We start from the raw sequence: 12394 nt of genomic DNA on the forward strand, positions 1-12394 counted from the left end.
TCCCCATCTTAAAGTTGAACATGTTCTCCAAGCCCCGCCACACCGGCAAACTGGCTTGGCTCAGAGGCGGTATTTGTCTCTTTAAATCCCTTCTCCAAGCCAGCCTGCGTGGGGGGCTTGGAGGACACATTTAAAGTTAAAGTTGTTTTCTTTCCACTTCTCCCTTTCTCCCTCCCTCCACATCTACTCCCTCCCTCCCTCCCTCTCTCTCTCTCTCTCTTTCTCTCTTTCTTTCTTTCCACCTTTCTTTCTATCTTTCTTTCCTCCCTCCCCACCTAAAGTTGAATGTGTTCTCCAAGCCCCGCCACACCGGCAGACTTGCTTGGCTCAGAGAAGGCGGTTGTCTCTTTAGCCTAACATGCAAATTTGCATATTTTTCAATAAAAACGTGTGTTCCTAACTTGTGGCTCTCAAACATCTGACGTTTATTCTGTGCGGTTCTCCCCTTGAGCAAGTTTGGCCACCCCTGACCTAGACGAGGGGGGGGGGGGGCCTTCTGATCTCCTCCATCCGGTTCCTATTGCAGATGACGGGACGGGACCTGAGAAAATTGCTCACATTATGGGTCCCCCGGACAGATGTGAGCACGCCGCCAGGATTATCAATGACCTCCTCCAAAGTCTCCGGGTATGAAGCACCCTGTGCGTATGTTGGTTGGGGGGGGGGTCGCCTCAAGGAAACAGAACGGCCATCCAAAACGTCTTACGTACCCGTTGAATAAATTTCAAAAAGTCGTTTTTAAAAAGTCCTTGGTCAGATCTTCCCATGCTTTAAAAAGAAGGAGAAGAGATTGGATCCATACCCCGCCCTTCGCTCAGAGTCTCAGAGCGGCTTGCAAACTCCTTTCCCTCCCCACAACAGACACCCTGTGAGGTAGGCAGGGCTGAGAGAGCTCTTGAGAGAACAGCTCTGACAGAACTTGTGACTGACCCAAGGAGGTCACGCCAGCAGCTGCATGGGGACGAGTGGGGAATCAAACCCGTTTCTCCCAGATCAGAGTCCACGCACTTAACCACGACACCAAACTAAGATGTTGAAGCTTAGTGGGAAAGACAAGAATGCTTCAGAAAGCGGGAAGGCATCAGGAAAAGAGGGGGAGACCCAACTGGAGTTGGATTGAACTCGATCCAGGAAGCCACGGCCCCCCGTTTGCAAGGCTGTTAATGGGGGGACATTTCGAAGGACACGTAATTCACGGGGTCCGCCATAAGTTGGGAGCAGCCGGAGGACACTTAACACAGACGCAACACCCACACAACCAGCAGGGATACTCACTCCGTGGCTTGTTGGACAGTCACCTTTGCAGGTGCTGTCCTTGGCGTCAGGTCTGCCCCTCAGGGAGGCTTGCAGCCGGCCTGTTCCTCTGGTGGTGGCACTTTCAAGGTGGGAACTACATGCTCCATCCCCCCCAGCCTAGGGGCCTTGCCTACTTACCTAGAACATGGGGCAGGTGGCCACCTGGGGGGACGGGGCTCAGAAGGGCCACAGGTGGCACGTCCAAGAGCCGTGGGTGCCTCCCGAGCCACTGAGTGAGCATCACCTCAATAAGGACCTTACCTTTTTATTAGCCCCTGGCGAAGAGAGCCAGTGTGGTGTCGTGGTTAAGTGTGCGGACTCTAGGACTCTAATCTGGGAGAGCCGGGTTTGATTCCCCACTCCCCGACTTGCAGCTACTGGATGACCTTGGGCAAGCCATGGTTCTGATAAGAGCTGTCCTTGAAAAAAGAGCAGTTCTTAAAGAGCTCTTTCAGCCCCACCTACCTCACAGGGTGTCTGTTGTGGGGAGGGGAAGGGAAAGGAGATTGTAAGCCGCTCTGAGACTCCTTTGGGTAGTGAAGGGCGGCAGGGTAGAAACCCAATCTCCTCTTCTTCTAAGATTGGATCCACGTCTGAGTACAGTTTTCTTCCCTAGCAATGACTTGGGTCTCTCAGACAGAACTGAGAAGGTTCTCTGTTCCCTATAAGAAGATTTCCAGGGACTGCTGTTTCCTTTCATTTATGGCACTGCTCCCCCAAGCATGTTGCAGAGAATTCGGGGGCTTGCTGCGGTCTGCACTGGTGGTAGCCAGGCCTCCTGAGCTTTGCCGCTTAGATTATTCATATGTTGGCTTCCCACTTCAAAATCTCTCAAAGTGGGTTTATATCTCAGTACCACACAAAATGATTATAAGGAGTACAGTAAAGGTTCCAAAGAAACAATTGAAACCAGTGCAGCATTTCACAGTTTCTTAGAAACCAGGATAAGAACTTATTTTAAGACCGCCCGAAATGAAAAGTATCTTTCGACCAGCAAGAGAAGTCCTGTAACGAAAGCTTGTTACCTCTCTTTCTCTAAGAGTGTATCGTGTAACATATGCAGCGCTTCCTCTTGGGCCCACATTGGAAGACCTCGTTAGCGCTGGGCAGGCTGTCTTTCCCGGGGACTCGTTTCCCGTTGCCGAGCTTCTCGTTGAGGGTTCTGCAGAATGCGCTTCAAAGGGGCACCGCTCTCCAGCATGCGCACTGCATCCTGAGAACTAACTAGAGGTGGGCACAGACTGGCTCACGAACAAAAGTTCGTGGCGAATTCTGACCCGTTTGTGGTTTGCAAGGCGATGTTCATGAACTCAAGAGCCACCACGAACACCCACAAATTTTAAGGCAGTTCGCGTAGAGTAGAAAGCAGAGGTTTAAATGACTCTGCGTGAAAAGCAGCAGGGAGTGGAAAGGCAGGGGTCACTAACTGAGACGAACTGGTTCGGTTCATGAACTGAGCTCCCAGTTCGTATCAGTTTGCCGAACGGCAAGAATTGGTTTGTGCCCATCCTTGACTGAAATGTTTGTGGTTCTTCTTGTTCTTAAAGGCTGTGCGTAATCACCCTTGGTTCTAGTTTTCCTTCCCCCATTAAAAGGAACTCTTGTCGCTGTTTTACAGAGTGGGCCACCAGGTCCCCCGGGCTCAGGGATGCCGCCTGGAGGCCGTGGCCGTGGCCGAGGCCAGGGTAATTGGGGGCCTCCTGGAGGAGAGATGACCTTCTCGATCCCCACTCACAAATGTGGGCTGGTTATTGGCAGAGGTGAGTGTCTTGTGCCGTTCAGCTTTGCTTCAGCTGTCTTGAGGCAGCTGTAATCAGGGCAGGGATCTAAGATATCAGCCCCCCCGTGATCAATAATGGCCTCTTCCAGGAGGAGAAAACGTCAAAGCCATCAACCAGCACCGCAAAGATCAGATCGAGCATGTGTCCGGCCCGATGCGTGGGAGCCGAAAAGATTGCTAGCTTGAAGCCTGGTTTCCCCCTTCCCATTAATGTCAGAGTATGAATGACTGAGGATATCAGTGATAGCACTGTAACTTTCCAAAACAGCTTCTGTGGCTTTTGCATGTGCATCCCACCTAGTGTCTGACAAATATTTAGGTACGGCGGGTCTCACTTCAACCTGTTTCCTTGCTTCCTTAGGGTCCGCTCTGCCCTGTAGGACCGGGGCCTGGGCCTGGGGGCCCCCCGGGGCCAGCACCAATGGGCCCCTTCAACCCCGGGCCTTTCAACCAAGGGCCGCCTACAGCACCTCCCCAGTAAGTGCCAGGGCTGCGCGAGCGTGCCTTCCCCGTCGGCCGGTTTCTGTTCCGCTTGGAGGTGGCGGGGACGTTTTCTAGCTTTCACAGTCTCTGTGGGACTCGGAGGTGGAGAGAATCCTGCATGCTGCTAATTGTGGGAGGGGAGGGGCCGTGGCTCCGTGGCAGAGCATCCGCTTGGCCTGCAGGAGGGTCCCGGGTTCAATCCCCCAGCATCTCTGAGCCCGTGTGGGGACCTTTGGAAGTCTGACACGTGATGTCAGGCACAACGGCTGCTGCAGGAGGCAGAGCCATAGATATAAGCACAAGGGAGAAGAGGGGTAATTAAGGAATAATTAAAGAACAGACGAGCGCTGAGATCAACTGGTAGCGAGGTACTGCCGACACACACCCCCCCCGGAGGTCTGGCTGTCCTCGGCCAGGGCCTTTTCGGTCCTGGCCCCCGACGTGGTGGAACTCCCTGCCGAGCGACATCAGGGCCGTGTGGGATCTGACGCGATCCCACCGGGGCCTGCAAGGCAGAGACGTTCCGCCGGGCTTTTGGTTGGGGGCAGTGACGGCAAAGACTTCTTTACTTTTGGCCCCGCTTCCCCTTCTCCGCCCTGCCGCGCAGAGAGTCCGGCCGCCGGCAAAAAAGGGGGTTTGATCGCCGTCTGGACTGGTGGTTTTATTAGTGCATCGTAATCATTTTTATCACGATTGTCACGATTGTCTTTTATCTGTTTCAATGCTGTCAACCACCCAGAGCCTGTGTGCGGGGTTGGGCGATTCAGAAAACTTATAAATGATGATAATAATTAATTAATTAAAGATTACCCTGGGACTGTGATGGCCGCTGCCGCTGGAGCATTGTCATTTTAATCTACATCGTCATTTTAATCCACCTGGGCAAGGGCCACACGCCAATGTTCCCTCTAAGCTGTGGAGTCTTGTGAGCAAAATTTCTACTTTGTGAGCTGCTGGCATTAAAGTTGTGAGCGAGCGAGTTGGCTGCTGCGTAAAAGAGTTTGCTCTGGAGCCCCATCCTTCCTGAACGAAGACAAAAATGTGTGAGCCGGAGGCTACAAAACTGTGAGCTAGCTCACACTAACTCGGCTTAGAGGGAACACTGGTCACAAGCAATGCTCCCTCTTAAGCTGTGGGGTCTTGAGAGCAGAAACCCTACTTTGTGAGCTGCTGGCATTAAAGTTGTGAGCGAGCGATTCGGCTGCTGCGTGAATTAGTTTGCTCTGGACTGGAGCCCTCCTCCCTGAGCTAAGACAAAAATCTGTGAGCTGGAGGCTAAAATTCTGTGAGCTAGCTCACACTAACTCAGCTTAGAGGGAACACTGGCCACACCCACTTTCTAGAAGGTGCCGTGGGCCGGCCACAGATCTCCCACCCCCGAGGACTCTGGAGGCTTTCATTTATCCAGTCGCACCTGCAGAAAATAACCGCCAGTGACCCTTCCCCTCTTCTTCTCTCCAGCCCAGGTGGGCCGCCGCCTCCACAGTACCCGCCCCAAGGCTGGGGGAACGCCTACCCCCAGTGGCAGCCGCCGGCCCCTCATGACCCAAGTGAGTACAGCGGTCCCCCGTTTATGGGCCAGGATCCGCAGGCCGTCGCAGGGGGCCAGAAGCGTCCAGCTCCCTGCGTTGTCTCCTTTCCAGGTAAAGCGGCTGCCGCGGACCCCAACGCGGCTTGGGCGGCCTATTATTCGCACTACTACCAGCAGCCTCCCGGTCCGGTTCCGGGAGCACCGCCCGCCCCCACGGCGCCACCCGTGCAAGGGGAGCCACCCCAGCCGCCCCCCACCGGACAGTCGGACTACACTAAAGCATGGGAGGAGTACTATAAAAAGCTAGGTAAGTGACTCTGGGGCTGGCTGGCTGGGCAGGCGAAACACTCTGTGCCCCAGTTTCCCGCTGGCATTTAACTTGGGAATCCCTTCAGCTCCACTGCGGGGAGGGCGAGAGCCCAAGTCCCTCAGGCAGCCTGGCTTGATGCTTTCCCCAGGGTTTCTGACTTGGGGGGAGGGGGGTGCTTTCTCTCCAGTTCGGGAAAAACCAAGAGGGGGTCATAGGCAATGTTCCCTCTAAGCCGTGGAGCCTTGTGAGCAAACATTCTGCTTTGCGAGCTGCCGGCATTAAAGTTGTGAGCGATCGATTTGGCTGCAGCATAAATTAGTTTGCTCTGGAGCCCTCCTTCCTGAGCCGAGACAACAATGTGTGAGCCGGAGGGTAAAAAAATGTGAGCTGGCTCACACTCACGCAGCTCAGAGGGAACACTGGTCTCAGGTATCCATGAGGAAAATACAACAAACACTGTGACATGAGTGACTAGAACATTTAGTAAAGAGCCTTTGAGTGAGACCATTCTGCCAGCCGCCTTTCAAATTGAGGGCTTCTAGCCAGCAGAAAAGAGGACTGGTGCTACTACTATAAATATTTTTACGGTGTTCTCATGGAGCATTTCAGCCAGCATAATATAGGAGGCTTGTTCACCTTGTTAAAGAGACAAGGCTGACTTGCTCCTAATACGAACACTCGAAGTGGAACCAGATCATAAAGTACAGAAAATAAAGAAGACGTTAAGCATTGGTTTGCTCCTAACAGACACTGAACTGTTTCATAGCATCGTAGAATGTTAGAGCTGGAAGGGACCTTGCAGGTCATCTAGCCCAACCCCCTGCACTCTGCAGGAGCATAGCCAAAAGATAGCCCTACAACAGTGAAGGCGAACCTTTTAGAGACCGAGTGCCCAAACTGACCGAAAACCCACTTATTTATCGCAAAGTGCCAACACGGCAATTTGACCTGAATACTGAGGTTTTACTTTAGAAAAAACAACTCATACATTAACTTAAGAGGATCCAAACAAAGTAAGGAAAGCAATCCCAAATGCTTTCATTTACTTAAAATTATTTGGCAGAGAATTCGACACTTTAATGGTGGTCTGGGCCTGGCTAGGGCGATGGCACACATGCCCACAGAGAGGGCTCTGAGTGCCACCTCTGGCACCCGTGCCATAGGTTTGCCACCACTGCCCTACAACATACCTGAAAGAGGGTCGTCCAGCCTCCGCTTGAAAACGTCCAGCGAAGGTTTCAAGAGGCTGATACCTTGCTATACAATAGGAGTACTCCTGAGGAAGACTGGGATGAAATGAGTTTATATCCGGGTGCGCCTTGTAATTTCGTAACGTCTTATTGAGAGTATGATGAACTTCTCCAGTTTGGAAGGCAATAGCGGTGACCCTTGATCATTTTATTCATTCATTCATATTTATAACCCGCCCTTCCTGCAAGCAGGCTCAGGGCCGGTAACAGCATTTCAGTAGTTCGGTAAATCCCCCTGTCTTGGGAGAGGGTGGGGTTGCAGAGCGTGTTGTGAGTCTCAAGCCAGAGGGGCACTAACACCTCTTGGTGAGCATCTCCACTCTTGATGAGCCCCTACTGGCCACACTCTGCTCAGAAGGAGAGGAAGGCCCAGGCCCGTAGCCGCAGCGGGGCATCTCGGGGCTAGGGGCCCCCCCCCACGACCTCCCATCCAGCCCAGGGCCCCCAAGCTGTGGAAAATGCGGGGAAGGAGCCGGGTATTCCTTTAATTTGGTTAGCCAGTGCCCCCTAAGAAATCTAGATGCCCCCTGACTTAAAAAGTCCTGGCTACAGCCCTGGGAAGGCCAAAGTTGGCCACTGTTGCCCCACACTCTGGAGATGACCTGAGTGTAGTATTGGAGACCAGGCCCTTCCCCTCCCACCCTGGGCCTGTTCCCAGCGACCACCCATCCTGTCTTGTCTGCTCGAGCCCTGGTGGTATTACCAGCGGCCTCCAAAGGCCTTACTCTCAGCATCCAAATCCTGTAGGGGAGGCCAGTGTTCCCTTCTAAGCCGTGGGCATGAGCGGTCGCTCATGGACACAGGACGCCCCCTGCTCAGCAGCAACCTGGAGCCACGCAGGGCCTTGCGCTGCCCGTTGCTCGTTTTAAGATGACAGCGGTTCTATTCTGCTCGGGATGTGGACGGCTCTGCTCAGTGGGGGGGGGGGATTTGTTGCAAAAATAGGCAAAACTACTTAAATACTCAGAGTTTACAATGGATCTTTGCTTCACTGGAGAGGAGACATTTCTTTCTATGTAAAAAAGCTTTATTTATAAGGGAAAGGTTCACAGGGAAAGCTACAAAACAAAAGAGATATCTAGAGCTACATTTTCACATCTTTACAGCTACAGACACATGGTCACACACAACAATGGAGTTTCTTCTTCTTCTTGACCCCTAGAAGGAAGTCACCCAAACACAGTAACCAATGATTGCTAGTAAATAGACTTAGATTTTCCTGGGCTCTCTTCCCTAGAAGGAAGTCACCCAAACACAGTAACCAATGATTGCTAGTAAACAGACTTAGATTTTCCCGGGCTCTCTTCCCATTAGCTCTGAGCCAAGTTTCCCTTCCAGGTCAGTCTAAACAATAGTACACAAGGTAAAACAGATTAACCCTGTAATGACTGGAATCTCGACCTTGCACCTCACACATTTCCAACGGAATTTAGAGGGAAGACTGGGAGCGGAAGACTCCCTCTGGGTCAGTCGAGAGCTCTGCCTGACCCACACCCCGTTCTCCTTTGACCTCCCTTGCAGGCCAGCAGCCCCAGCAGCCCGGAGCTCCACCGCAGCAGGACTATACGAAAGCTTGGGAAGAGTATTATAAGAAGCAGGGTGAGTTTGGTGCCAGGGCGGCTTGGGGAGTTGGTTGCAGTGCTTCTGCCGTCAGGCCGGGCCGGGGGTTGGCATTGGCTTTGCCTGATCGAGCCTCTCTCTCTCTCCCCCTCCCCCTCTCCCCTTGGGAAAGCAGCTCAGGTAGCTACAGGAGCAGCAGGGCCAGCGGCACCCCCAGGCCCTCAGCCAGACTACAGTGCGGCCTGGGCAGAATACTACAGACAACAAGCTGCCTACTACGGACAGACGCCTGGGGCCGGGGGGCCGGTGCCACCGCCCACACAGCAGGGACAGCAGGTGAGTTACTTTTCACGGGCTCTCTTCCCATTGGCTCTGAGCCAAGTTTCCCTTCCAGATCAGTCTAAACAATAGTACACAAGGTAAAACAGATTAACCCTATAATGACTGGAATCTCGACCTTGCACCTCACACATTTCCAACGGAATTTAGAGGGAAGACTGGGAGCGGAAGACTCCCTCTGGGTCAGTCGAGAGCTCTGCCTGACCCACACCCCGTTCTCCTTTGACCTCCCTTGCAGGCCAGCAGCCCCAGCAGCCCGGAGCTCCACCGCAGCAGGACTATACGAAAGCTTGGGAAGAGTATTATAAGAAGCAGGGTGAGTTTGGTGCCAGGGCGGCTTGGGGAGTTGGTTGCAGTGCTTCTGCCGTCAGGCCGGGCCGGGGGTTGGCATTGGCTTTGCCTGATCGAGCCTCTCTCTCTCTCCCCCTCCCCCTCTCCCCTTGGGAAAGCAAAATAGGTAGCTACAGGAGCAGCAGGGCCAGCGGCACCCCCAGGCCCTCAGCCAGACTACAGTGCGGCCTGGGCAGAATACTACAGACAACAAGCTGCCTACTACGGACAGACGCCTGGGGCCGGGGGGCCGGTGCCACCGCCCACACAGCAGGGACAGCAGGTGAGTTACTCAAGGGTACCCGGCAGGGCCCTTCTCTTGGGGAACCGCCCGCAGGAAATGTACAGTGCCGGGCTTAAAGCCAAACTCCCGGGGGCAGGAAATTATGTGTAATCCTTTTTTCTTTGTCATTCGGAGCAATTGGGATTTTAATCTCCTCCCCCCCCCCCCCCCCCCGCTTTCGCCCCCCCCCCTGTCATTACTGCCCCTCCTAACTGGGCGGGGGGGGAAACAGTGTCTGTGACCTCATCATGCTGACTGGCGTGCTGTGGGAGGCGAGAGAGGGTGTCAGCTAGAAAGTTAGCCTTCCCTGGGAGGTACTTTATCCAAAGCAAGCTAATTGATGCAGCAGCCAAATCGCCCGCTCACAGCTTTAATGCCAGGAGCTCACAAAGTAGAATTTCTGCTCACAGGACTCCATAGCTTAGAGGGAGCATTGGTGGTGACCAGTGTTTCCTCTAAGCTGAGTTAGTGTGAGCTAGCTCACAGTTTTTTAGCCTCTGGCTCACACATTCTTGCCTTCGCTCAGGAAGGGATGGCTCCAGAGTGAACTAATTGATGCCGCAGCCCAATCGCTCGCTCACAGCTTTAATGCCAGTAGCTCACAAAGTAGAATTTTTGCTCACAGGACTCCACACCTTAGAGGGAGCATTGATTCCCCACCCTTTTAAAGCCTGCAGGTACTTTTGGCCTCTTGAGACAAGGTGGTGAGCACAGCTACAAGATGGCTGCCATGGGAGGCGGGGCCAACCACAAAATGGCTGCCGCGGGAGGCGGGGTCAACCACAAAATGTCAGGGAGTGAGGTCGTGCATCACTCCAACAGTAACTCTTCAGCATTTTAGGCAGTAGCTCTACTTGACAGGTTGCCTTTTGGTACGAACATATTGTGTAAAAGTGACCTCCATCAAATTTGCTGACCTCCAGCAAAGGTGCTCATGCTGTGGTGGGCGCCAAAACACCTTTTTTAAAAAAAAAATCTTCCCAGTCGATCAAATCTCCAGTGGCCAGTCTGAAGCCCTGCTGGGAAACCCCTACCTGGCCCTGCCAAGTTTCTATAAAAGTTAAATACTACAAATGAATGGAGGGAGGGGGGAGTTACGTGCAAGCCAGAGACACAAGTCGTTGGGCTTTTGAGCAGTGTTCCCTCTAAGCTGAGTTAGTGTGAGCTAGATCACCGTTTTTTAGCCTCTGGCTCACACGTTTTTGTCTTAGCTCAAGAAGGATGGCTCCAGAGCCAACTAATTCATGCCAGTAGCTCACAGAGTAGAATTTTTGCTCCAAGACCCCACAGCTTAGAGGGAGCATTGCTTTTGAGCACGGAGCGCACAGCCCTGAATATCAGTGAGAAAACTACGCCAAGTATGTGAGGTCAAGGCTCAGCTCAGCTTCTGCGTAGGCTTGCCTCTGGACTCTTCAGGCACCAGAGGGGCCCTGAGTTCAAGATTGGCCTCTCTGCCTCTGTCTTCCCACCGGCTGGACAGCGTAAGTAGCTCATTTGTGTTCGGAGATAAGATGAGAACGGAGGCCAAACTGGGAGCTGAGCGTAACGAAAAAGAGGACGGCTAAGTCAGGCCCGCAGCCTGTGCGGAGTGCGCAAGTTAAGCGGATTCCCCCGTCTCGGTTTAATGCAAACACTTCCGTTTCTGCTAGACATTTCAGATAAACCAGCTTCCTTCTTTCGCAGCTATACATAGTTTGTTTGTCCAATCACAGTACATGAGAACATCTAATGGAGGAGAGTTAAAAGTGCTAAACTGTGTATAATACAAATCTTAAGTGACAGTAAGAGCTTTCCTAATGTTTCAGAATTACTAAAGATACTGAGGACTGAGCGTGATCAGCGCGCTCAAAGAATAGATGTCTGAAAGGTGTAATAGATAATTAAGTGAAAAGTAACTTTAGATAGTAAGGAGCCGCGGTGACTCAAGTGGTTAAGACGCTGAACTGCAGGCTGTGGAAGGTCGGTAGTTCAGCAGTTCGAGACCCGAGTGTGCCGCATGACGGAGTGAGCTCCTGTCTCTAGTTCCAGCTCCTGCCAACCTAGCAGTTCTAAAGTAAGAAATTGCAAGTAGATAAATAGGTACCACTTAAGTGGGAAGGGAACAGCGTTCCGTGTGCCTTGGTGTTTAGTCATGCCGGCCACATGACCACGGAAACGTCTTCAGACAGCGCTGGCTCTTTGGCTTTGAAACGGAGATGAGCACCGCAACCCTAGAGTCGGACTCGACTGGCTTTTGATCAAGGGAACTTTTACCTTTACCTAACTTTAGATAAATCTCCTTGTACAGTCGGACATCATTACATGTTGCAGATTCTAGAAATGGGAACCATTTTGGGGGAGAAACGAGGTTGTTTGGGGAAAAGTTCTGAAATGTACTGGGTTCTAGACGCGTGTAGTGATTAGCTCATAGTTTATTAAGTGATTTCAGGAGAACATAAGACAACCCTAGCAGGACCGAAGCCCTGCTTATATCCATGCACACCCACACACACCCCACACACACACACACACACTCCCCCACACACACACACTCCCCCACACACACACACTCCCCCACACACACACACTCCCCCACACACACACTCCCCCCCACACACACACACTCCCCCCCACACACACACACACTCCCCCCGGGATAGGCTATTTACATCACACTGCTTATCTATTGGTCAATTCCAGGATCCTGGTCAGCTATTGTCCTTGGGGAGTAAGCTCACCCAGTTCAAAGTCCACATTCAGGGATGGCTTAGGCTCAATACATAACACCCTCTGGGCACTTCCTGGTTCTCCATTACTTGGCGATGCTCAGGGGTTCAATCTGGGTGTAGTCTGTCCAGTCGGGTGGTTAGGCGACTGCCCATGAGGAATGTGATCCGTAATGTTTTCCGTCATAAAAGAGGTCCCAAACTTTATTGAACCAGAACTCAATGGGGGAATGCTACAATATGAGTTCTCTCTCTCCAGTTTTGGCGGCAATACATCCTCAGTTAACCTTTGCACTGCTTCTTCTCTCCTCTCTCCCGACAGGCTCAGTGAGTTGAATGTGAACCTCCCCATCTCTGAGAATCTTTTTGTTTTTGGGGGGCGAGAGGTGGCCCGCTGCAGGAAGCAGCGGGGTGGGAAGGGAAGCCGGCCTGTTGCGCTGATTCGCTGGCCTTCTCCGGGCAGACCTTGGCCGACGCCGCCTTCGCGTCTCTTTAAAAGAAGTCAGATCCAAATCTCCAGACCCCCC

General features: G+C 52.6%; 1 protein-coding gene across 1 annotated transcript in view; it reads left to right on the forward strand.

The window, feature by feature from the left end:
- The window catches only part of LOC107120160 (far upstream element-binding protein 2-like), a 45835-nt gene extending 33447 nt beyond the window's left edge, over positions 1-12388 (forward strand). Inside the window, exons 13-23 of the mRNA XM_015422807.1 lie at positions 527-627; positions 2915-3056; positions 3166-3218; positions 3438-3553; positions 5021-5109; positions 5203-5397; positions 8172-8249; positions 8386-8546; positions 8788-8865; positions 9007-9162; positions 12190-12388. Coding sequence (XP_015278293.1) covers positions 527-627; positions 2915-3056; positions 3166-3218; positions 3438-3553; positions 5021-5109; positions 5203-5397; positions 8172-8249; positions 8386-8546; positions 8788-8865; positions 9007-9162; positions 12190-12198 — 1178 coding nt within the window. The 3' untranslated portion in view covers positions 12199-12388. The remainder of the gene's footprint in view (positions 1-526; positions 628-2914; positions 3057-3165; positions 3219-3437; positions 3554-5020; positions 5110-5202; positions 5398-8171; positions 8250-8385; positions 8547-8787; positions 8866-9006; positions 9163-12189) is intronic.
- The last annotated feature ends 6 nt before the right edge of the window (positions 12389-12394 follow it).

Source organism: Gekko japonicus, unplaced genomic scaffold (genome assembly GCF_001447785.1).
Source record: "Gekko japonicus isolate JY-2015 unplaced genomic scaffold, Gekko_japonicus_V1.1 scaffold4021, whole genome shotgun sequence".
NCBI classification, from domain to species: Eukaryota; Metazoa; Chordata; class Lepidosauria; order Squamata; family Gekkonidae; genus Gekko; species Gekko japonicus.